This window comes from Ananas comosus, linkage group 25 (assembly GCF_001540865.1).
Source record: "Ananas comosus cultivar F153 linkage group 25, ASM154086v1, whole genome shotgun sequence".
NCBI lineage: Eukaryota > Viridiplantae > Streptophyta > Magnoliopsida > Poales > Bromeliaceae > Ananas > Ananas comosus.
This window is the reverse complement of record NC_033645.1, coordinates 1,344,874-1,369,515: the sequence shown is the minus strand read 5'-3', so window position 1 is coordinate 1,369,515 and position 24,642 is coordinate 1,344,874. Positions and strand designations below refer to the sequence as shown.

At 37.1% G+C, this 24,642-nt stretch overlaps 4 protein-coding genes across 7 annotated transcripts; 3 read left to right on the top strand and 1 right to left on the bottom strand.

Moving 5' to 3' along the window:
• On the top strand, window positions 735-5,478 carry LOC109703606 (glutamate receptor 3.1-like). 3 transcript variants are annotated; one of them, XM_020224286.1, is made up of 7 exons: window positions 735-954; window positions 1,274-1,598; window positions 1,869-3,214; window positions 3,510-3,787; window positions 4,010-4,041; window positions 4,131-4,537; window positions 4,781-5,478. In XM_020224286.1, exons 2-7 carry the CDS (start codon window positions 1,337-1,339, stop codon window positions 5,201-5,203), a joined length of 2,748 nt encoding a protein of 915 aa, XP_020079875.1. In that variant the 5' UTR covers window positions 735-954; window positions 1,274-1,336; the 3' UTR covers window positions 5,204-5,478. The 3 variants fall into 3 exon arrangements, with proteins under 3 accessions (XP_020079875.1, XP_020079876.1, XP_020079877.1); XM_020224287.1 differs by having other exon boundaries at window positions 735-997; XM_020224288.1 differs by lacking the exon at window positions 735-954 and adding an exon at window positions 1,058-1,141.
• Window positions 6,262-10,302, top strand: LOC109728921 (outer envelope pore protein 21B, chloroplastic-like). Its single transcript, XM_020259468.1, has 5 exons — window positions 6,262-6,511; window positions 7,841-7,915; window positions 8,026-8,178; window positions 9,381-9,479; window positions 9,960-10,302. The coding sequence occupies exons 1-5, from the start codon at window positions 6,419-6,421 to the stop codon at window positions 10,041-10,043; spliced, it is 504 nt and encodes a 167-aa protein (XP_020115057.1). The 5' UTR covers window positions 6,262-6,418; the 3' UTR covers window positions 10,044-10,302.
• LOC109728920 (probable E3 ubiquitin-protein ligase ATL45) lies at window positions 12,041-13,811 on the top strand. Its single transcript, XM_020259467.1, has one exon. It carries the CDS (start codon window positions 12,850-12,852, stop codon window positions 13,417-13,419), a length of 570 nt encoding a protein of 189 aa, XP_020115056.1. The 5' UTR covers window positions 12,041-12,849; the 3' UTR covers window positions 13,420-13,811.
• Window positions 17,857-23,411, bottom strand: LOC109728941 (monosaccharide-sensing protein 2-like). 2 transcript variants are annotated; one of them, XM_020259500.1, is made up of 7 exons: window positions 23,251-23,411; window positions 22,308-22,459; window positions 21,946-22,070; window positions 21,255-21,821; window positions 20,131-21,032; window positions 19,228-19,415; window positions 17,857-18,562 (listed from the first exon to the last, which is right to left on the bottom strand). In XM_020259500.1, exons 3-7 carry the CDS (start codon window positions 22,022-22,024, stop codon window positions 18,136-18,138), a joined length of 2,163 nt encoding a protein of 720 aa, XP_020115089.1. In that variant the 5' UTR covers window positions 22,025-22,070; window positions 22,308-22,459; window positions 23,251-23,411; the 3' UTR covers window positions 17,857-18,135. The 2 variants fall into 2 exon arrangements, with proteins under 2 accessions (XP_020115089.1, XP_020115088.1); XM_020259499.1 differs by lacking the exon at window positions 22,308-22,459.

Here is a 24,642-nt window from a genome sequence, read left to right as displayed (position 1 = left end):
AATATTTTATGCCATAATATGTTAACAAATTAAAAAATTTATGATATATACACATGGACAAAGCATAGTAATTATACACATCATGCATTTACATAACATGAAACTTAATATTTTAATATTAAAATTCAGTTAGATTGATGTGACCTACACAATCAAAAGAACCACTATATAAAACATTATAAAGTTCTAAAAATGTTTTAACTAGACATCAAATAATCCCAAAAATCACCAACCGAGAAAGAGTTGTCGTTTCATATTATAAATTTGTATTCAAAATTTATACTGTTGATTGGACGTATATAGTACAGTAAACTAATAAGAGTTTGATAATAAATATATGAGATCTTGAGTTGGAAGTTTAATTATTTTGTATTTTTCACTGTATTTCAGAGAATGCACTAGTAGACACCTCGCGTAGGCGAAAACTTTTTTAAGTATTTGAAGCGGAACCGATCATTTTTAGAGTAAGTGACAAAGGGTTTGGTAGTTAGTAGTCGAGGTCCCAAATTTGAATCCTAATTGATTCACATTTTCAACTAAGTTTATTTCTAAATGAAATAAATAAAGCAGTTAGCGTGTTACCTATCTCTCTTAACAAAAAAAGAAAAGAAAAGAAAAGAAAAGTTTTTGAAGGGGACAAGGCCATCAATGTATATTTGCACAAAATTAAAAAGTTAGTAACTCTTCAGGGCCCTACATAACCTCACACAATATATGCCAATGAAATATGCTACACCTCTTACCATTAGAGCCATAGCCTACTTACCCCCTCTCTCTCTCTCTCTCTCTCTCTCTCAATATCATTACTTTGTTGTGTCAATGGGATTCTTTATTCTCCCACCATATCAAAGATTTGATCTTGCCATGCAAAACATGCTACTTTTCCTGCTTTGATGTGTGCCCAAGTTGAGCTCCACTTTTTTCCAGCAAATACATGCCATTTATTTCTCATGGGTAATCCATTTTTCTAACCAAATTTTCTCTCTACAAGCATTAGGTATGTGTTTATAATGGATTTCTCTGTTATAGTGCAAGTTAAAAACTTGATTCTTCTTTCATTTTGGATAGTTCAATATAATCTCATTTCCCCTTTTCTGTTTTAATAAGTTACCTTGTTTGTAGTTTTGGACTCCCTCTAATGGTACTTTTAACTTTATTTAGGGTTTCTTTTTGTTTTCCCCCTCTTTAATAGAGATGATATTTCAAGTTTGTGCAGTTTTAACATAAATTTGTGATAATATTGATAATATATTTGTTGTTCTTCAATCTATAGGGTGTTCCCCCCAACTCTTGATAGAAAAGGAGTAATTTGAGCTATTGTAACACTTGGCCAACAATGAAATTGGCTTTTGCTTTAGTTTTGGCTCTCTATTTAGGCCTATTTTCTACTGCATTATGTAGAAATATTTCTTCTAGGCCTTCTATAGTGAACATTGGAGCTGTATTCGCATTCAACTCGACAATTGGGCGTGTCATGAACGTCGCCATCGATGCCGCCGTGGACGATGTGAACTCCGATCCCAGTGTTCTCAAAGGATCGAAGCTCGTCGTCACGAAGAGTGACACAAATTGTGATGGGTTCCTTGGCACCATTGAAGGTATAGTTTCCCTTGGTTATCTATCTTCTATCTTCTTGTTAAAGTAACTTACTATTCATGAATTGTATTTTATTTCGACACAAAACAAAGGCTAGTTACAAATTTAGGCCCTGAAGCTTAATCCTGAATTTCAATTAGTCCGCTTCATAATTGTTATGAAATTGAAATGGAGATCGAATTTCGAGAACATACTAAATTTGGTTAATGAATTGTTCTCGGAAAAAATTTTGATTTACGAAGTATACTTATGCATTGGGTTATTAATTCCAGTTCTTCAGTTCATGGAGACTGATATTGTCGCGGTCGTGGGCCCGCAGTGTTCCACCATTGCTCATATCATTTCATACATTGCAAATGAGCTCCATGTCCCTCTCCTCTCCTTTGCGACCGATCCGACCCTTTCGTCCATTCAATTCCCCTTTTTCGTTCGAAGCACTCAAAATGATCTTTTCCAAATGACTGCGATAGCTGAGATGGTCGACTACTACCAGTGGAGGCAAGTAATCGCTATCTACGTCGACGACGAGTATGGCAGAAATGGTATAGCCGCATTAGGCGATGAACTCGCAGAGCGGCGCTGCAAAATCTCTTATAAAGCTGTATTTTCGCCCGTGGCCACTCCTAGTGACATTCTTGATTTATTAGTTAGTGTTGCATTGATGGAGTCGCGAATCATCGTTCTCCACGCGAATCCGACTTTCGGGAAGATAGTTTTCTCTGTGGCCAACCGTCTTAAGATGATGGGGAACGGGTATGTGTGGATTGCGACAGATTGGCTTTCTAGTTTTCTCGATACTTATTCGCCCCTCCCTTCTGAAACAATGAACAATATGCAAGGAGTTCTCACATTACGGCAACACACGGCCGATACAAAGATGAAGAGCGCCTTAGTTTCGAATTGGAAAATGCTAACCAAAAAGTACAGTAATGCGGTTTTCGGACTTAATGCTTACGGCTTATATGCTTACGATGCTGTATGGGCAGTTGCCAAGGCTCTAGATGCCTTTTTCGATGACGGTGGAGTGATCTCGTTTTCTAATGATACGAGGTTGAAGGAGGCAAATGGTAGCAATCTACATCTTGAAGCACTGAGCATATTTGATGGAGGGAATCTTCTTCGTGACGAGATTCGGAAGATAAATTTTACAGGAGTAACTGGGCAGTTTCAGTTTGATTCTGATGGCTTTCTCATACATCCTGCTTATGATATTATCAATATAATAGGTAGTGGGTCACGCATAATCGGTTATTGGTCCAACTATTCTGGGTTGTCGGTTGTGCCGCCCGAAACCCTCTATTCGAAACCATCAAATCATTCTTTGGCAAATAATCAGCTACACAGTGTGATTTGGCCAGGGGAAACAACCGAAAAGCCCCGAGGATGGTCTTTTCCTTACAACGCAAAGGAGTTGAGAATCGGCGTTCCAAATAGAGTTGGCTTCCGCGAGTTTGTCTCTAAAGATCCGACCACAAACACGGTGAAGGGTTACTGCATCGATGTGTTTACCTCTGCAGTTGCGTTGCTGCCGTATGCTGTTCCATACAAGTTCATACCTTTTGGGAATGGACACCAAAATCCAAATTACTATGAACTTGTCAATATGGTGGCATTAAATGTAAGTTCAAACAGATAAATTCCACTTCCTTTTATACTATTTATATGTGGACTATTTTGTCGAAACAATTGCTTTCGCAAAAAGCTTAAGTTGACAGAGAACAATGTTTTGATATCCAATGGTCCCACCTTGCGTCTAGTGTTCTGATTTGCTCAAAGATGTGCAATTTGAGTCAAATGGACACAGGCGTGGTAGGATTTTAGCCGCCAGAGAATGCTGTTTCATGTCATATTCAACAATTTTTCATAACTTAAGACTCCTCGAGCTTTATCTATTCTGGCTTTGCTTTCTATAGGTATTTGATGCTGTTGTAGGCGACATTGCAATCGTTACAAACCGGACGAAACTCGTGGATTATACACAGCCATACATTGAATCAGGTCTTGTGGTATTGGCCCCAGTTAAGAAGCGTACCTCAAATGCGTGGGCTTTCCTGCAACCGTTTAAACTAGGGATGTGGTGCATCACGGCCCTGTCTTTCTTTATTGTGGGAGCAGTTATCTGGATTCTTGAGCATAGGATCAACGACGACTTCCGCGGGCCTCCGAAAAAACAACTAGTCACCATATTCTGGTAAGTTAGAACAATCTACTGCAACCTTGACACATCGAGTTTTTAAAGTTATCTGGACGAATCAGGTATGTAGAAGAAAGTCCTTGACATGTATCTGCTTAGTGTCTGACGACTATCGTATCTCGTAATGTATGCAAGAACTTGTTGCTTGTGATTCTTCAGACTTTTTGGAGCATATGTATCTTTCGGACTGTTCTAATTACAGATTGTGTACTTCTGCAGGTTCAGCTTCTCAACTCTATTTTTCGCACATAGTAAGCGTGCTAAATCATCTCTTAAACTATTTTCATCAAGTCAATAGTTAAATGATTTTCTTCGCGATCACTATTGTTTCTTATCTCAGGAGAGAACACCGTAAGCACGTTAGGGCGCGCAGTGCTGCTAATATGGCTCTTCGTGGTTCTGATCATTCAGTCTAGCTACACAGCTAGCTTGACATCGATCCTCACGGTGCAACAACTCTCTTCTCCTATAAAAGGAATCTACAGCTTGATAGCTGGCGACGAACCTATCGGGTTTCAAGTGGGTTCTTTTGCTGAAAATTATATGGTGGAGGAGCTCGGAATTTCGAGGTCGAGGCTCAAACCTCTTGGCTCCCCACAAGAGTACGCAAATGCCCTCGAATTGGGCCCAGAAAATGGAGGTGTCGCTGCTGTGGTGGACGAACGGCCTTATATTGAGCTATTTCTGGCAAAGGAATGCCGGTTTTCCATCATTGGTTCTGAATTCACCAAAAGTGGCTGGGGATTTGTAAGTGCCATCCTAGGTTCTAAGCCTCTTTTTTTGTTTCCCTTTATTTTTCGATATATCCCAATTGTTGTTCTTGCCATTGTACCTCAACTTTTTTCTTTGATATAACATCTAACTTTGCAAGAAAATTTAGAACTTTTTTTCTATTTTCATAGTCAAGAACTCAATTTCATATATAAGAAAGTCTAGGAACTTAAGTGTCTGAGCGAAAATCAGTATCGGGACTAACTATTTTCATTTTAGGTGTTCCCAAGAGACTCGCCTCTAGCCGTGGACATGTCGACCGCCATCCTGAGACTCTCCGAGAACGGCGACCTCCAGAGGATCCACGACAAGTGGCTGACCAACGAGGTGTGCAGATCAGAGACCAACGAGATCGATTCGGAGCGTCTGCACCTCAGCAGCTTCTGGGGCCTGTTCCTCATCTGCGGGGTTGCATGCTTTGTCGCGCTCGCCATTCACTTCTTTATCATGCTGCGCCGGTTCATCCGCCACACGCCTCCTGACGATTCCGAGCCGTCTGTTGGAGGGCTCTCGAGATCCGGGCGGAGCATTAAGAAGTTCTTCTCATTTGTCGACGAGAGGGAAGAAGAACCAAAGAGAAGGTCGACGCAAAGGCAGGCACAGAGGCCGACGAGCAATGTCGTGGTTGATATTGAAAGTTAGCATCGAAATAATGCTCTGAAAAATATATCGAAAGAGCATTCATATACGAAACTCGAGTTCATGTTAGTAGTTTTACATTCATAAGCACAAAATCATCTATAGTTCCTGTACCACTATGTATGTGTTACGAAAATAGTTATGCCAACTCTAAACCGATTTTCTGACGGCAAGTTATACTCTGAGAATGATTGCCATCAATAGATTTTTTTCCAAGAAGAATTCGGTGGTTTCAATCACACTTCACTGAATTCATTGGATGACCTGGTATTGTTGAATCTGAAATTTTACTGACAGTATGACATTATCATTTTCTGAGATGCTGACATTTTGCAATTCCGATATACAAAAGTATCTCCATGAACTTAAGCCCACATACATTCAAGAACAAATCAATGATAATGTATCGATTTTATGCCGAATTTCGATGTACACTTAAGCCTCTATGCTTTTGATCAGCTACTTGCCTGTATTTGTTACTAGCTGCAGAAATAGAAGGTAAACTTTTCTGAATTTTGTTATGAAACGGGGCTATTCTAACTAGTTAAGCTTAAAATTTGTTCAATTTAATAATTATATTAGCTATTCTATTAAATTTGTTTTGAAACGGGGCAAAGTAACTTAGTTCCGGAAGATTAAAAATTAAGAAGGTATAAAAGGAAAAGTACAACTGAGGGGGCTAATTTCGAAATTGCTAATAGTTAAGGGAGTATCAGTACAACATTTTAGGGCCTTTTTTTTTACAAATGATCTTCAAAATTTTTAAATTTGGTGGTCTAACCTCTGCAAAATTTATTTAAGGATTTAATTTTACTTTTTACCATTAATATTTATTTTTTAAAAAAATGATAAATAATTCACCGTTTTATAATTTTTTTTATTGTAAGAACGATAAATTATTCACGATTTTACAAAAAAAATTATAAATAATTTTGTATATAACAAACAGTTGTAATAAATAGTTTGAAAGATTGTATTTTCAAATTTAAAAGTTTTGGTGAGTGGAAACAAAAAAACACCGTTTTTTTAACCTAATTTCTTTTTTTCCAAAATTTATTAATTCCATCCCATCGTCTCCGAAGAGCATGTTCGAGCGCGCGCTTCTAAGTAGTAAATTAATACGCAGCAAGGGCGGGAGAATAAAACCCTTTCTAGGGTTTCTTCTCTCTCTCTCTCTCTCTCTCTCTCTCTCTCTTTCTCTCTCTCCCCCACAAGGAAATGGAGACCTCTCTCCGACTAGGGGGTGATTCCAAAACCCTAAGGATCCACGCGAAGGAGAAGCTCCAATTGGGCCCCAAAACCCTACTACAGGTTTCGTTTGCTTCTCCCATTTCAATAATTTCGCCTAATTGATCGAAATGGTTTCTTTTCCTTAATGTCAGTGTTCTCGATTTACAAATCTGCGTGTCCATGTTTTATGTGCCATTCAACAACATGACTCGATCTTTAGAGTTATATCAAATTTTTTTTTAAAAGAAGGATCTTGATATCTATTTTGTACAGTTGGGATATAATGAGGCTTCTTGTGTTTACTATAAACGTTTAAAACCATTTCCTAGTAGCTTAAGGATCCATTTGGTATTGAGGTGGCAAAATGGAGTTGGGGCGAAAACATATAGAATATCCTTTTTCGTCCTTTTTCGTTCTCTGATGGGACAAAAGAAAATATATTATACCCGATTTATTGCGATATGTAGAATGTGATATTGCGTACGGAAACAAACAAAGTATTTTTCCTACCGTACTTTCTCACCACCTGTGCCGCAATCTTTCCGCAATCCCAAAGAGAGCTCTAGTTTGGGACTATGTTTCCAAAAGCACCCGATATTGTGCTTTAAGCGATAGGCTTCTCTAGTGGCAGTTGCCATTGGAATTTTGTAGCGTGGAAGGAATATTGGAATCACTTTTGATTTTTTTTTGAACCTTCCAAAGTGTAAAATTGGGTGCTTTCGGAAATGCAGTACCAAACTACACCTAAGTTATTTGAGAAAAGCAGTTGGTTCATGCGGTATTGGAGCAGTAGGTCATGTTTTCATGCATTTGTAAGCTCCTATTTTCATTAATTCTCCTATTCAATTCAAGCTTGCATCTTGGGTTTATGAAAAAGTCTAGCGTATAGACGTGAGGAGGATGTATATTTGAATAAAACACCATTCTTAGCATAAAAAAGTTGTTTCAATTCTTTTTCGGGTTTCGATCTTTTTCACATTTCTTGGGATTCTTGATTAAATTTAGAATGAGAATGCATGGTTGAGAAGATGGGTTTTTCTTGCTTGTTAATCCCTTAAAGCAATCAAATAACTTTTTAATACCTCTATACCTCATCATCTTGTCTCAAAAAATTAGTCTGTTTCTTAATTTTGTCCATTTCAATATGGTGCAGTATCAGATAGACCGTTATCTTGCTTCTATCACTCTCCTCGTATGCGTAATTTGGAAAATGTGGTGGCTGTTCTTGTAAAATAGGATGAAGTTTTTCTTTATTAAGATTAAGATTAAATACTAAATATTTTATTCTTATTTCAATCCGCATTTTAATGCGCATGTATTATCTTTTTCTTTGTTTTATATTTAATTTTTGAGGTATCCGTAATATTATCAGCAAACATTTAGAACAGGACTCATGGTGTAGTGTGACAGGCTCATGGAGAAATAGATACTAGCATTGGGGCTCCAAGCTGTCTTGCTCTGATCGTTAGACAATTTTTTCCTGCGGTGAGCTTTGTATTCACATTGCATTTTAGAGGTGCATCACGTTCTTGTTTCCGGAGCACTATCAATTGGCGGTGTGTATATGCTAAAAGTGGGTTATACCATCTATGCAGTTGTTGGCAAACGTTGGTGTTGGGGTTCAGCTTGATAAAACTGATGACTTGACCTACAACTTCCGAGGAAAGAAGGCATTCCCGATCACATCTAGTGGTCTAGTTGGAATCAATGTCAAAGGGAGGCTGATAACAGATAAAGAATTCAGACAGGTGAATTTGTTGATTAAGCAGATTGCTTTCAATTGAGGTTTCATTTTTTGTCATTCCGTCGAGCTTTTCACCTGTTTAATTATTTTATATTTTCTTCTTATTTCTACAATGACGTTGTATTTTCTCTAATTCTTATTCCTTAATTGGATATCGTGCATCCCTGTTGTGTTTGGACTGCCTCTGTCTAATTGGAGTCCTAATATATCCTACTAAGTCTGGAAAACATTAGCTATAAACATTAAGAACCTGCTTTGTGACGCACCTTTAACCATTCCTTCTCTCAACCATACAATCTCCCCTAAAGGCTGAGTTTCTTTGCCTGTATTCTCTAAATCAAATGTTATAAAGCTTTTGCCCGTATTCTCTAAATCAAATGTTATAAAGCTTTCTTACTACTCTAAAATAGGATATATCCCTGTTTAATCAAAAAAAAAAAGAAGCTTTCTTACACTTGATGAGTCACATAGAAAATATGAGACTTCTTATTTATCATCCTTCCCTCAGCACCTTTTGTCGTGGGAGCATATTGTATACTGTTCAATAACTCATCTTTTCAGATCCAGCTGTAGCTGTAAGTCCTCAGATTTTCTTCATTTGAAGTGTATTACATAACCTTAGGTTGTTTAAGCGTAGGATTGTTTTAGATGGTGATTCTTGCATTGAAGTGCATTTCTGAGAGCAGAAATTATGTTATCTTGAGTAATTTACACTGATTTGGGCCCATGTTTGCCTAGTCTTTACTAAATTATTTCTATAAATTTATACTCCAGGGTAAGGACCACCAAGCTTTCTAATCCATTTTGACATCTTGTAATGCTTTTATTTCTTTCTAGTATAGCATTATAGGTGACTGTACATGGAGTGGTGTACCTTCTCTATTTTGCTGTCCCATAAAAAGAAGGTGGTCCAGTCACAAATAAAGCTGTCTTACAGGATCAACACATTATTGCATGAGGAGTTATATTCATGTGCTTCCACCTTTCATTGTTCTATGCGATCTCTTACAAAGTGATTTCCAAATAACCTACTCAGGCCTAAAATTTTCTTTCATCAAGGAGAAAAAGAAAACTAGACTCCATCTTTGTCACATGTGCTCTGTCAACATCTTTTGATGTTATGAATTATACCTTCTTGCCATTTATTCTGTTGAAACAATATAATGCTATACTTGGTCATTAATAATCCATACTAAATTCATATAGCTGAAGAAAATCAGTGCGATTGAATTGGCATGGAGCATATTCAATATCCAAAAGGACCAAGATGTGAGAATTAAGTTGGGCTACAATATATTTGACAAGGTATGTGGCTCTCTGTGCGCGCGCACACACACATACACACACAAAGAAAAAGAAAAAAAAAACAGAGTTGTAATGATATCCAGTAAAATTCACACAAATGGCAAATTTCCTATTACATGTTTGTGATCTTTTTAGCGAAGATGTGAGCTTGTCTTGCTATGCATTAATGCATAGTGGTGAATATTGCCCTCAATTAGTGGTGAATATTAGAACCAATGTATTGGCATGTCCCCATATTTTCCCTTTTGTTTGGCTTTAACCAACTACAATGGTACTTCAATCAATGTACATGAGGTCATTATAACACGAACATATATGCTAGCACATGTACGCACACCCACACATGCTTGCATACACGTGCACAGACATACAACACACACACACTCTCATGTGTGCACTTGTCTGTTTATTTAAATCTCTGAGAGTACTATACAAATTTGTGTGTTTCTTAATATGGTGAGTTTTTTCCCCTGAATGCAGGTACCATATTTCCAAATCAGGGAAAATAACTGGACCCTCAACACTTGCATGAATGGCAAGTGGAATGTAAGATATGATTTATGATCCTTCGTGATCATAATTTTGCCAAGAGTGACATTTAAAAGGATTGCCAATCCCCCTTTTTTTTTGTTTTTCCTGCATTCACTATATATCATGCCGGTCATATTAAGGTGAATTTTTATTCAAGATACCTTCAGCTAATCATTTGTTGTTCCACTGCTCAATTTTTCAGTGAAATTAAGTTTCATATGGACAAATATGTGGACAGGAACTTGGTAACTCTTATTTTTCTCCTTAAACTTTATCTGTCTTCACAGTTTCATTTGCTGGAATGGCTCCATCAAAGCATCTTCAGGTATAATATTTGTTAAGCTTGATATGGTTTAACATATTTGGAAATATAGCTTTCGCTAGATGTCAATTTTCCTTGCTCACAAAAAGAACAGGCCATAGTGATAACATGTTTATTGCTAGAACCCATACCTCCTCTCTTTAGATTGGAGAAAATATCTTATCCTACAGGGATGGATAGCAAGAATGGTTGATGTGCTGGCCTGTAAACTGTTTACCTTTTTATTGGGATATGGAAAAGAAGTGTAGTGAGAAACATGATTGAATCAAAGAGAACAGGGTCTCTAGAAAAGAATGGATATGAAGGGTTTTGGCCCCTAGTTAGGTTATCACAGTTATCATAGTTCATGAGAGAGAGAGAGAGAGAGAGAGAGAGAGAGAGAGAAAAGGAAAGAGAGGGCATGCCCACAATATGAGTGCTTCTTTTGCTTGCCCCTTTCCACCTCCATTTTATAAAAAGTTAGCCTTGGAAAGGCCACTTGCGACGCGCCGATTGGTCGATCTCTGTGTTGATGTAGATGTAGATTGAAGTGGCTCTCAGCCCTTATCCTAATCTTTGTGGTGTGTTTGATGCAGTAGTTATGTGGTTTAGAGTCAAATCTTTCATAGTCAATCCATTTTAGATGTAGCGGGAGAATCTTTCACATACTTTTTCAAGTAGTTTGTCTATGGTTAGTTATGTTCTCATTAAGAGGAAACTTTGGGGGATATTTTCTTGGCCATGTTCATGACTTAATTGGATAGATGAAGCAACAACTGTGACTAGGAGTTTGTGCTGTTAAAACAGTGTGCGCTGTTCGCTTATACATTAGTAATTATTTCCCTGTTGAGATTGCGGCTCCAAAGCAGATTCAAGAGAAAGAACTATGAATTTGATGGTGGAGGATCTTTTTTTTTTTTTTTCCAAAAATAAATATAGAGATGATTTAGTTTAATTTATATATCTCAAGCAAGCTCATTTATGTTAGGTTGCATGTGAAAAGCATGTAGAAGTTAAACACTCCCTCGAATGGGGTGTAATAACACAACCACATAATATAATATCTATCACAAGTGCCAATGGAAAATAAATACATAATGCAAAAACTTGTGCCATTCTTTTAATTCACTATCTATCCTTTCCCAACATTTTCCGTGCGTCATTTAAAATGTTCTTAAGTTTCCTCTTTTCACTTAACCTCACAGGATAAAAAAGAATACACTTTGCTTGTTATTTAGAGAGCTTCCATTTTATGATACTTCGACGGAGTAATGCTTTGGGTACGTATAATGCTTTGGGTGCGTTTTATACGGAGGTCTTAAGAAGTCACGTGTGTCGCTTTAATAGTCCCATATCTGATATGATAACGTGAGAGAATGTAAAGAATTTACTTAATCAATTGGAGCCTCTTTGTAAATATCAAACATTGAAAATGATTCAGCCCATCAGAGAAGATAAAGTTGGGTCCCATCGCTAAGCTTTGTGACTCACCATGAGAATCTGCGCACATGCAGTTACCTACTAAAATGATCGAAATTCACTCGAGTCCAAATCACGCTGCTAAACCCAAAGCACGCCCAAGTTGTGGGCCCGCATTAGTTTACTCATATTTTTATTCTCGTCTTGTGTTATAATTATTAACGAGAGAGAGAGAGCTAGATGAATGTGGGGTGCGAGATTAAATAATAATGTTCTTTTTTGCATGAAAAATAACAGGCCATACAAAAGAGGGGGGATTAATAGAGGTGGGGAGTGAATTAGAATTACAAAGCTCACTCATTGGTGGAATATGGTGTATATAATTAAATGTTGCATTTTGAATTAATTAATTCTTGTGGTTTTAAAGGACTTGGAGAGGTGAAGGGTTTGACGTTGAAAAAAAATTTGAGGGAGAATAAATGACTAATATTGAAGAGAAAAATAAGTAACGTATAAATTAAAAAGTACATTGATCAGAGATCATTGAATAGAGAGGGCTAGAGAGAGAGAAAAAGCCAACGTCATTGAATAGAAAGTGAGGTTGCAAGAAAACTTGCCACGTGGCAAAAATATTAGGAATTCATGTAGGTTAATAGATAGATAGATAATATACTTAATGAGGGGTCCATACAGTGATTCCATATTTGATTAAATTTCTCTAGAAAAAAATAAGGTTGTATTTTTTTTTTCTCCTTATATGGAAAATACTAGTAGGTCATAACACTCCTCTATTACTCTCAAATAGAGCGGAATTCGAAACAAGCTGATCTTATCGGCTAAATAAATACCTATTTTGCGATCGTCGCATAATATCCTAAATTAATTTTATTATTGTACCTTATAAGGTAATAATAATAAAGATTCATTTAGAAACAATATCATATAATTTTTATAATAAAATGATATCGTTATACTATATTGCATAATATCCATTTTTTCGTTCCATTACCTTTTTGTATTTTTTCCGATTTATATATAGAGAAATGCTAACCCCATGAAAATCCCCAAACCCTCTCTCTCTCTCTCTCTCTCTCTCTCTCGCTCGCTACGAATGCGACAATGCTCTCGCCGAGGAGGCTCCTCCACTCCTCATCCGACCCCTTCCCGGCGGCGCCGCCGCCGCCGCCGGTGGCCATCGACTCCGACGTGGTGGTCATCCTCGCGGCGCTGCTCTGCGCCCTGATCTGCGTCATCGGCCTCGCGCTCGTCGCGCGCTGCGCCTGGCTCCGCCGCGCCCTCCCCTCCGCCGCGTCGTCGGCGGCGCCGCCCCCCACCAAGGGCCTCAGGAAGAGGGCCCTGCGCTCCCTCCCCACCGTGCTCTTCGTCTCCTCCTCCTCCGCCGCGTCGGCGTCGGCGGGGAGGGTGGCGGCGGAGTGCCCGATTTGCCTCGCGGAGTTCGCGGAGGGCGAGGAGATCCGCATCCTGCCGCAGTGCGGGCACAGGTTCCACGTCGCCTGCGTCGACACGTGGCTCGGCGTCCACTCCTCCTGCCCCTCCTGCCGCCGCCTCCTCGTCGTCCCCGCCCCCTGCCGTAGGTGCGGCGCCGCCCCCCTCGCCGTCGACGCCTCCGCCGCCTCGCCGGCGGCGGCGGCGGAGGAGGAGCGCGGGGATTGTAGGTTCTTGCCCTAAAACCCCTTCTCCCCTTCTCCGTAAATCTATACATAAATTCCGCCTCTCCTTTTTCGGTTAAGAAAATGTAATATTTATTTGCTTCTATTTTTGCCATTTCTTTTATGGAAAGAGGTTTGTTTGTTGAGACAAAACGTCGAACAAGTTTGGTGCGTTGGGATGGGTCACGTTCAGTAATGTGTTTCACTGCTTTTACAAAGAGTTTCTGCAACTCACGGTGGTTGCTGTCAAATTTCCTCTCTCCCTCACACTTAGTATCTCTCTCTCTCTCTCTCTCTCTCTCTCTCTCTCTCTGGGATTGAAGTTGGAGTAATTTTTTAAGTTATAATTTGTGGTTTAAAAATGGGAGGAAACGACAAATGAGAAGTTTCCAAAACTGTTATTTTATTTCAGGATACCGGCCTGTTTCGAGGGGCAAAAAAAAAAAAAAAAAAAAAAAAAAAAAAAAAAAACTGAAGTTTCAGCTTTTTTGATTTAGGGTATGATTGGTACTGCTGCTCATCCAATATCATCATACAAAACAAATTTGGAGAAAAGTAAATAGAGATGTACTTTTACTTTTTTATAAAATTATAAAAAATATATCGTCACCATCTGATTCTGATATACAAAAGGTGAAATTATGTATATTAACAAATATGTATTCTTTTATTGTATAGTTTTGCCGCACGTATTGCAATCGCTCAACAATAATTTCAAATGAAACCTTAGTAAATTTTGATCTTGCTATGCTTACAGAAGAATGGATTGTGCTAATACACTCAAGTTCTGCAGAAACACCACCAAAACCTTTTGTTTTTTTGCTGCTTACTGTGTACATGAGATTTGCTTGGTAAGCTTTTTAAATATTTTGGTAAGTTTTGCTTTGTTCTTTGATCTCAAATTGAGATATTTGACTTCCAAAACTTAAGCAAGTATATATATATATATATATAAAGAGAAATATGCCATGCTATTCGTTTCTTCTTTTTTTCTTTTTTTTTTTGAAAAAAACTTAACTGAAAATATTAGACAACTAAAATTTGAATTTGGAATCTCAAATATAAAAGTATTTACTTGCAGTCCTCTAGGCTTGAACTCTCTTACACTAGCAAACATTTCAACTCTGATACACTTGTAATAAAAATGCCAGCATAACAGCTAAAGAAATGCTACCTTGTAATCCAAAATATGTGGTATGTATCTTACACTAACCTATCCAAGAATTTAAATGGTTTTAAAATTATTAATAATAAAATGAAAGATTGACAAGATTAGTGTAAATATATTAACTTTTAAGTAGATAAGGTAAAAAATTTACACTAAGTTCTTGGATGTGTAACTAAACAAATTAATCATATTAGCCACCCAGATATCTGACACCAACCTATCCAAGAATTTATATATTTTTTAAAATTATTATTAATAATAGAAAAGATCAATAAGACTAGTGGAAAACAATTGACTAATGAATAAATAAGGTGTAAGATGTACACTCAGGTGTAAATAAATCATAATAGCCACGTAGCTAGATTTGGTACTAGATCTTGTATTGACGTGGAAATTAACAATAGAGTTAACGAAGTTTTGCCTTCTACCGATTCGGTGCTTCTTAATAGAGTTTAGTTTAATAATAAATTTGTTAACAGTACTGTGAATATAGACCTGCAAACAAAGCAAATAAAAATAAATTGATGCAATATAGAGATTAATAAAAAAATGTAGATTCTATTATGTGGTGCAATTAAGCCAAATAAAAATGAACTAATGTGCAGTGGTATCTTTGAATTAAAAAAAAAAATTAATATAACAAATGAAAATACTACTTATTTATGTAATTGAGCCCAAAAAACAAAGAAAAGTAAACTCCTTATTTATGTAATTGCTCATGATTCAAGATGGCAATCATTGTTAAGCCACTGAGCAGGTGTTTCATCTAACCTAAGGTTTTCTTGACAGAAGAGTTTTTAGCTAGCCTAGCATATGATAGTTTATCAAAATTTATATTTTAATGGTTCTAAGTGGGCAGTTGAGATATGCTTGAATATGATGAGCAAAATATAGTGGGATAATTGGAGTTTTAAATCTCCCACCTAGCAAGCTTATTTCCTACCTAATGTGGGTGGGTACACACCTCCTAGACTGAGCGCACAGAAAATTTTTGTCCATGATGATTTATCTCCCATATTAAAAGAGTAAATAGAAGTGAAATGCAGGGCGAAGTGATTAGTTGTTTTAAATGATGCGCGAAATCCGCTGTTTTATGGCTTATATAAAAAATTTTGATGTTATGTTTGGATGTCTTGTTCAGCATGTTCTTTTGATTTGCTTAAAATATTTGTAATATTTGATAGATGACGGGTAAAATCAAATATGTATAATAACATGTCATATTCAGCTTTTAAATTATTTTTCGAAGTGAGATAAAACACTTCGAAAGCGAAACATGCTGTTCTACCAAATCAAGATATCAATATTTTCTAAAGAGCAAAACTCACACTTCTATCTTCCAATCACAAGAAAAATAAAAAATAAAAAAAAAATGTCACACGCAGAAATTCATCACTAGATAACTTATTTCTAACAACTAATGGAACCAAAGGATACCATCACAAACATACAGATTCAACTTTCCTACTTCTATGATTATACATAGCATTACTGGTTTCAAATTCGCAAACTTTATTCGAATCACCAATGGTAATGATTAATTCTACTTGTCGAACGGTTAATCAGATTGGACGATGTACAAGAATTTTGTGCGCAACCGGTCTACAGAAAATATTGTAAACCTTATTTGACCACTTAGCAGTTAGCAGTTAACCATTAATTAATTAAAAGTGATGAATAAATTAAGTTTCTAATAATAGATAATAGAATCTTGCTGCTTATGAGCGTTGTCGGCACACACTCCACCTAGGTGGAGGAAAATGGGATAAATTTGTTTATTTCCCTTTAATTTGTAGCCGATCTTTTAATAAAGGTATCTTTGTCTCATTCTCTTTAATTCATAGCCAATCTTTTTGTCTCTACTTGACCTTTTTTTTAACTTAGATTTGAACTAGTTAGAGTATACCATATGCAATGAATCCTCTAGTTCTTGCTTATAATTTTGTTAGTGACAGCACTTTAAAATTATAAGGAATATATATATATATATATATATATAGAGAGAGAGATATATATATATATAGAGAGAGAGAGAGAGAGAGAGAGAGAGAGAGAGAGAGAGAGTTGAGCTGGAATACTATCGGTAGCAAACGGACTCCGTTACCATCCATTTGTTTTCGATGATGGAGGCTTCAAATCGGCGATCAGTACCGTTGAACATGATCTATACCATTTGAAGTATGTAGAAACCAAATTTTATGTTTTTTTTTATATTGTTCACTTGTTCATCAAGTGGACACAAAAATGAGCGGCTGAAAATGAAAATTCTTTAAAAAGTGATGATAGAAGTCTTGTAATCAAGATCGGAAGTATAGATCTTTTTCTAAATAGTTTAAAGAATTTTCTAACCAAAATTCAATTGATTTGGATATCTTTACACCGTTAAACGAAAAAATGTCTTATATCGACCATTAAATTTACAAAGTTTGAAACCCTTTGATCATTAAGCTAATGGTGTCGAAAAGATTTGAAATTTGATTTTTAGACACTTTAAGTGGTATAGATCATATTTAACGGTACCGATCATCGATTTAGAAGCTCCATCATCGAAAACAAATAGATGGCAACGAAGACCGTTTGCTACCGATAGCATTCCAGCTCAACTCTCTCTCTCTCTCTCTCTATATATATATATATATATATATTAAGGGAGTAAGAAGTGTTTAGTTCAAATTTTGCCAAGCTTACGCAACATTCAATTAGGGAAAAGAGAAAAAAAAGAAAAATAAAAAAAAAGGGAATCCCACTCATTCAAATCAAAGTACACGTTGTAGGTTGAGCCTCGACATGGTCCCGCCACTATTTGTTATTTAAGTTAAAAGAAAAAATAGCTGTCCAAAATTTAAAACCCCAAACACTTCCAACACTATCTGTTATTTAATTTAAAATTCTAAACACTTTAGTCACAATATATTGTTACATTAATACAGAATAATTATTATTCTTCAAAAACTTAAACGGTTAAAAAATGATGTATTTAATAATTAAATAGGAAAAAATTAAACAACGTGACCTTCTACTCAGATATCATGTTAAATTATATAAAACAACAATAATTCTCGGAAGCTTAAGCTACAGAGAGGAACGGTGTTTTAACAATTATATTCAACATATATGCACTCAGGCAATGATAGGTATTGGTTTGTTATCAGTTTCTATTATTTATTATTTAATTTAAAATCCTAAGCACCATACTCTGAGCTCTAGTTATAGACTTCTCCCATAACTAAGAATAAAAAGATCACCTTGCTTCTCTTTGGCAAAGAATAATGTAATAATATATATATGTATGAAAAGTGTTTCCTTGTATATATGTAAACACAAGCAAAAAAGAAAAGAAAAAAAGAAAAGTTTATTACAAAGCCCCACACTCAATTCCATTTCTCCCATGAAGATCATTTACACAATATAAATCAATCACTTTCCTTCTCAATATCACTATACCGGTGTGACGGAAAAATCAGTTTCCCAAACGTAACAAAAGAATCGGCAGGTGACCACTGTACAATTGGTCCACAATCTGATTCCACCGCGTTTTCGATCTTTCGTTTCGATCCTTTCGCAAGTTTAATGCATCTTGGCGCCAACATTGAAAAACTCAATAATGACCTCCAAGGGAAAACCCTTAGTTTCAGGCACGAAAATAATAACAAAGGCCAAAGCGACGCAACAAACGACCCCAAAGAATCCGAACACCGCAGCGAGCCCTACACTCTTCAGCATTACGGGAAGGGTGTACGTAACGACGATATCTCCGAACCAGAAGGTGAGGGAGCAAATGGCTATACAAAGGCCGCGGACCCTCGTGGGGAAGATCTCGGAGCAGAAGATGTTGGGTATGGGCCCGAAGCCCATGACGAAGCAGCAGATGTAAAGGGTCACACTTACAGTGGAGATTGATGCATTGACCAGAGTGCCGAAATTTATCGTCGTGGAGAGAACCAAAAAGAAGAGCGATGCAATTAAGACCGGGATCGTGTACACCAGAAGACTCCTGCATGAGTGGAAAGTGAGAAGAACAGAGTTATAAAACAATGCAAATTTGTCGTTTTTCGTTAACGAAACAGTAAGAGATAAAAATGGTTTGCTGCTGTTAAAATACTATCTAGAAGAAAATTATGCATTCAGTCCACATATACAACTAGCATACATAAATAAGTAAAACAGATGCAGAGTTTTAACAACATGGACGGTTCCTACACAGCCATGTTTTTTACAATATTGAGATTTGCGACCTATATAATGTGTAATAAATGTTTCTATATACAAAGATAGATATCCTATCATCTGTGAAGGTCAATCCAATGCAATCCTGTGTATTTAGCTTCTATTAGATCATCACCACTATCTCTTATTGGTTCTCTTTCAGAAATAGACATCAACACAGTGTTGGAACATGGATATATTTCCTACAAAGCCAAGTGCACAAATCTCTGTCCCAAATTAACTTTCTCTACTGATACTCTTTGTATAGATAAGTTAAATGCTCCTATACTACATAAATGCCAATCCAATCCAATCCTGCATATTTGTTCCTAGTAAATCTCATCTCTGTCTCTTATTATTCTACAAATGCCAATAAAAGCCTGCTATCTACAACTTGTACAGCAAGATTAAAGAAATGGGATTATGGAAATATAGTTTTTGAAGGCAACTGACTTTCTCCCAGATACATCCATAAGCCGCATTGCAACACAGATACAGGGGAGCATCAGCAAGGTAGTGAGACCGCTGATGAGTATCGATGCTGAATCGGAACTAAGTCCCATGTTCGCAAGAAGAACTCCCACACCAGCTTGCTCAAGGATTTGAGGGGTGTAGTACAGAACGCCGTTGATGCCTGAGAACTACAAGGGGCGAAAAAAAAAAAGCAAAGAAAAACAAAGTCAGCAACAGTTTTGGGTGAAGTAGAAAAGTGGAGAAAAATATACTATCAATAGTTTGATCGGCAAGTGGCAAACTGATATACAGGTCTTGCACTTCAAATAGAGAAGCAATATTAAACCATATTGACCTTTTATTGCCGCAATTCTATGTGCAAAAATGCTAAGTAGATTATGATATTTTGCAAAATTCACTGTCCATGTCCCTAACTTTTTCTAAAATTACAAAAAATATGCCTAGGAGATCACAAAAGAGCTTTACTCTCTTTATCAGAAATTAGAACACTGACTTCAGCAGATATGTGGTTGCAATTTAGATCTTACGAGAAATCAGAAAGCCACTTTGACATCTAAAGCACTAAATCATTAAATTACCTATCTTTACTTGAGAAATATTTTGAAATACAGAACGGACGTAGGAAAAAATAAAATGAACTTATCAGAATTCTAATAATGTGTACTACAGAAGGTAGCTATCAAGAATAGGATAGGAAGTTCATCTCTCAGCTTGGTGTAGACTGGAAAGAAAAAAAAAAAGAAAAGAAGAACCAGATAGATTATCTCAATGAGAGAAGAAAAAGAAAAAGAAGATAAACTAAGTTGCGCACATTAAAAATTACATGGGCAAGAGATTCACCAAACTCATCAACCATAACAAAGCATTAATCACCAACTGTACCTGCTGGAGAATTTGGATACCAACACCAGCAAGCAATGCACGCTTAACCGCTGGTTCACAAAGATCTCTCCATCTAGGGCCAGTACTATCAGTCTTGGAGGGGTGAACCATCGCGGGCCCCGCCAGGTGCTGATTCATTAGCTCCCTGGTAAACAATGCAGACTGGCTAACCAATGCCGCAGCATGTATATAATCAGCGTTTTCAGGAACCACAGTTCCCGTAAGTGAAACAACGGAACCTCTCTGTGACGGAGCTGGGCCCTCCTGATGCAAGTAGATTCTCTTGAACTCCCCTTCAATTTCTCCTTTTTCATTCTCTCTTTCCGACCATTTCCAAGCTAGTTGCCACCCACCACCTATTCCCGTGCTATTTACTACCTCCCCATCATTTGCTTGCAAGAGGCTACTATGCCCTCTTACACTTAAAGTGCTACCGTTTCGGTGAGAAATCAGTGGGGCTTCAAGATCTACATCAGAATTACGCCCTTCAGATTCCGAGGAATACTCTTCATGCTCATGTTCCTCATCCGAATGCTCTGTTTTCGGCAGCGGCTCTGCTATACTAAACATGCTACCAAAATTAGGAAAGGTCATACTTCCTGTGCTTCCCATATCAGGGAGCTTTTCGTGGACACTCTCGAACAGAGTGACGATGGGGTCCTTTATTTGATCTATAATACTTCCGTGACGGGATGCGAGGCCCACGGCACTTCCGAGGGTGCTTTGACCCACAGGCTGAGCAACCCAGTAGAGACCCTCTTCAGGTTCATATAGCTTGATCTTGTCCTTTTCAGCAGCTGGGTCCTGGTCAGCATGCAAATCGGTAGCAGGGCCAATTATGTACTCCTCGATTGTTGTGTCCTTGCTGATGCCTAAACCTTCTACAAGAAGAGCCAATTCTCCTGTAAATAAACAAAAATTCAACGATTACGTGTTAGATTAAATATCATGAGAATACCTGCAGAAATTTACATCCATGTAACATAATAACCAAGCTCATAACCATAAAATCTTATTTGAAATTACCAAAAGATCAGTCAACCAGTAAAATATACAAAGTTCACATTCAACAAACAGCAAGCTCTAACAAAAGATTCTTCAAAATCATGAACTATATGACAAACCTGAGACATCTTCCCTTCCTCGGAGCATTTGCAGAACCTTTTTCGCCTCATTCATCCGCCCTTTACTTACAAGCCACCGCGGTGATTCAGGCAAGAAAAATATCGTTAAAACGATGTATAGAACAGAAGGGATGAAGAGAACTCCCAGGATGACTCTCCAATTTGGAATAGGTGCTAAAGTCATGAAGAAAACCATTATATATGAGAAAAACATCCCTCCAGAGCCACTGAACTGTGGAAAGGTGTTCAGCTGTCCCCTAATCTCTGGTGGGGCCGTCTCTGATATATATACAGGAACAAGGGTGACAGCTAAACCAATTCCGAATCCATCGATTAGCCTTCCCAGTAATAGAACATACACATTAGGCGACCACAGCATAAGCAAGCCGCTCAAGAAGTATAGGATAGATGAGGAAATTAACATATACCGCCTACCGACCCAGTCTGATACAGGTCCAGAGAATGTTGTGATGATTGTGGCACCAATAAGTGACATTGCTACGATTAATCCTTCGATTGTGGGTGCACTCTCCAACTTAAATTCCTTTTTGATGTAGATAACCGCAACTACAGGTGAAAATTGAGACAACGTAAACAAAAAAATGTACCCTACCAATTGAGACTACAGCAGGTAAGTTAGAGACAAAGCTACATCAAGTACTATTCATGGTCCTTGGTCAAGCATGAATACCTGCAATTGTAGCATTATCCCATCCCTGCAACATATTACCAATCGAAGCAGCAATCGCGACCAACACAGCTCCTAACATCTTTGTCACAAAGAATGCTACTACACTGTTTTATGATAAAATGAATCTGCAGCCAGAAACACTTATTATCCACAAGAAGACATTTCAATCTATATATGTTTTTAAACCATAGGCAAAAGATATGAAAACATTTTATAAACTTAAAAATCATTAGAAAAGGAATATAAAGAAAAAGTAAATATTCAGCCTAAGAAAGAGAAATTGAAATCTTGCTAAAGATTGTAAAATAACAGCAAATACAAGAACAGAAAATATAAGTGAAAGATGTCCTAAATTCACATACAGCTTGAAGAGATTAACAACTCATTGAGCGAATCACTAGAACAACAATCGCGTATGGCACACGTGATAATCAAACCAAAAAATTGCTATGAGGAGGCCGATGAATCAACAGGAGAGCGAAAGAAAAACAAGCCCGATTGATCCAAAACGGCCCTGCAAGCAATTGACCAAAAAAAAAAGTTAGTCTTCAAAAGGTTGTCCCCTTCCAAAAAAGGAAAAAATATTTACATCAAAAGGGACCAAAACCAACTCTAAAAATTAAACAAATCGGGAAAATAAAAAGGATATAAGAAATCAACAGTTCGAGCTCTTTCCTTCACTATCAGAAACTTGTGCCTGTTCTCTCACCTTTCCTCTCATCACTAATTTCCTCTGTTCAAGCATTATCTCACCTCTGAATTGCACATTATTGAATTTTCTCATAGGATTCTAATTACCCAATCTCCCCCCTAAACAAAGAAATTAATTTGTTCAGAGATTAAGCTCTGAAATGTACAAAAATCTCACCTTTGCCCTGGAAACCATCCCCATTTTACCTTTATTTTAAGGGGTTATCTTATATCCCCATCTACATAATGGATATTAGCTGAATAACACCATGTACATAACCCACTAAATGGTAAGCATAGTGGATTGTGTTAACAATCGTAGTCTCATATTTAATACAAATTAGAATCTTGACCTGTATATAGTATGAAGTGTATCTCCACCTAATAGTTTAAACTTTTTGATTTGGCCTGAGCCGTTTAACACGGTATATATGAAGAGCCTGGTCGATACTCCCCACAACATGTGAAGTTATTTGTGCTGCATTTCGCATTTCGTGTGATTGCATTGAGTTCATACGCTAGTAGTAATAGATTCAGAAATAGTTGAAACAACAACGATCACGCAATTACCAATTAGAATCAAGAGAATGAGACAAAGAGGGAAAGAGAAGTTACACTTATTAGGGCTTCTAAAGAAGCAGCAGCGATCGATCTCTCAACTCCCACCTCCCACAATACCTACTCTAAACCCTAAAAAGGCTAAGATCGGAGAATGGAGAGAGAGAGAGAGGAAGAAGAAGAAGAAGAAGAAGAGAGAGAGAGAGAGAGAGAGAGAGAGAGAGAGAGAGAGAGAGCGTGCTCGCTGATCCTTCGATGGGGATTTATAGCGAAGAGGGAAAACGATCGATGAAGACATTTTTTTGTTCGCTTTTTTTTTTTTTTTGAAATTTATGTGTGGAGGGAGAAGGGTTAAAAGGAGCTGTCACTTTATTCGCATACGGCACGGCCTTGTGGGGCCCACATTGCTGACGTGGACTCAGAGAGGTGCTTTGGTGGACCCGCTCTACGGTTTGTGGGCCCGCCTATAACTGTTTACGTGCTTTGGCTGGATTGGAGCTTCAAATTTTTCGGTTCATAAAATTATGATTTTAGCTTATTTTAATCAGAATTTACGTACATACATACATACATACATACATATATATATATATATATAGAGTGAGGCTACTATACTATCGGAAGCACGGAGCCTTCCGTGCGCTTACCCCTCGTTTTCGATGTTGCGACTTTCGAATCGTCGATTTGGCTCCGCTTAAACTTGATCTAGAGTATTTGAAGTATCTAGAAATAAAATTTTATGATTTTACGATATCCATTTGCCTAGTGAACGAAGGGGCTCAAAATCACGGGCTGAAAATAAAATCTCACAAATTTAATAAATACATTAAATATTTAAATCAAAGATATTGATCTTGTTTTAAATAGTTTAAAGAATTTTCTAACAAAAATTCAATTGATTTGGATATCTTTACACCGTTAAACGAGAAAACGTCTCTTATCCACCATTAAAATTACAAATTTTGAAACCCTTTGATCATTAGGCAAATGATGTCGAAAAGATTTGAAATTTGATTTCTAAACACTTCAAGTGGTATACATCATGTTCAACGGAGCCGATCGTCAATTTGGAAGCTCTATCATCGAAAACAACTCGATAGTAAAACGCCCCGTTTACTATCGAGAGTATTCTAGCTCAACTCTATATATATATATAATTCCTCTTATTTCATAGCCAAATCAAGTATGGTACCTATAGTATGTGAAATCCGAATTAGTAAAATGCATTGATGTAAACAGAAACTAAAAAATAATTGATAAGCTAGAGAAAAAGTCTAGTCTTGTGAGATTGAGATAATTAAGCAGTTTGTGTGCATTGTAATTACCCTTAATATTATTCTTTGGTACAACTCAAATATTGCTCATTCCAGGATGTGGGAAATTATGTTATTAATTTTTAAATATAAAAGCTTAATTAGTTGGACTTTGCACCCACAATATTCTAGTGGT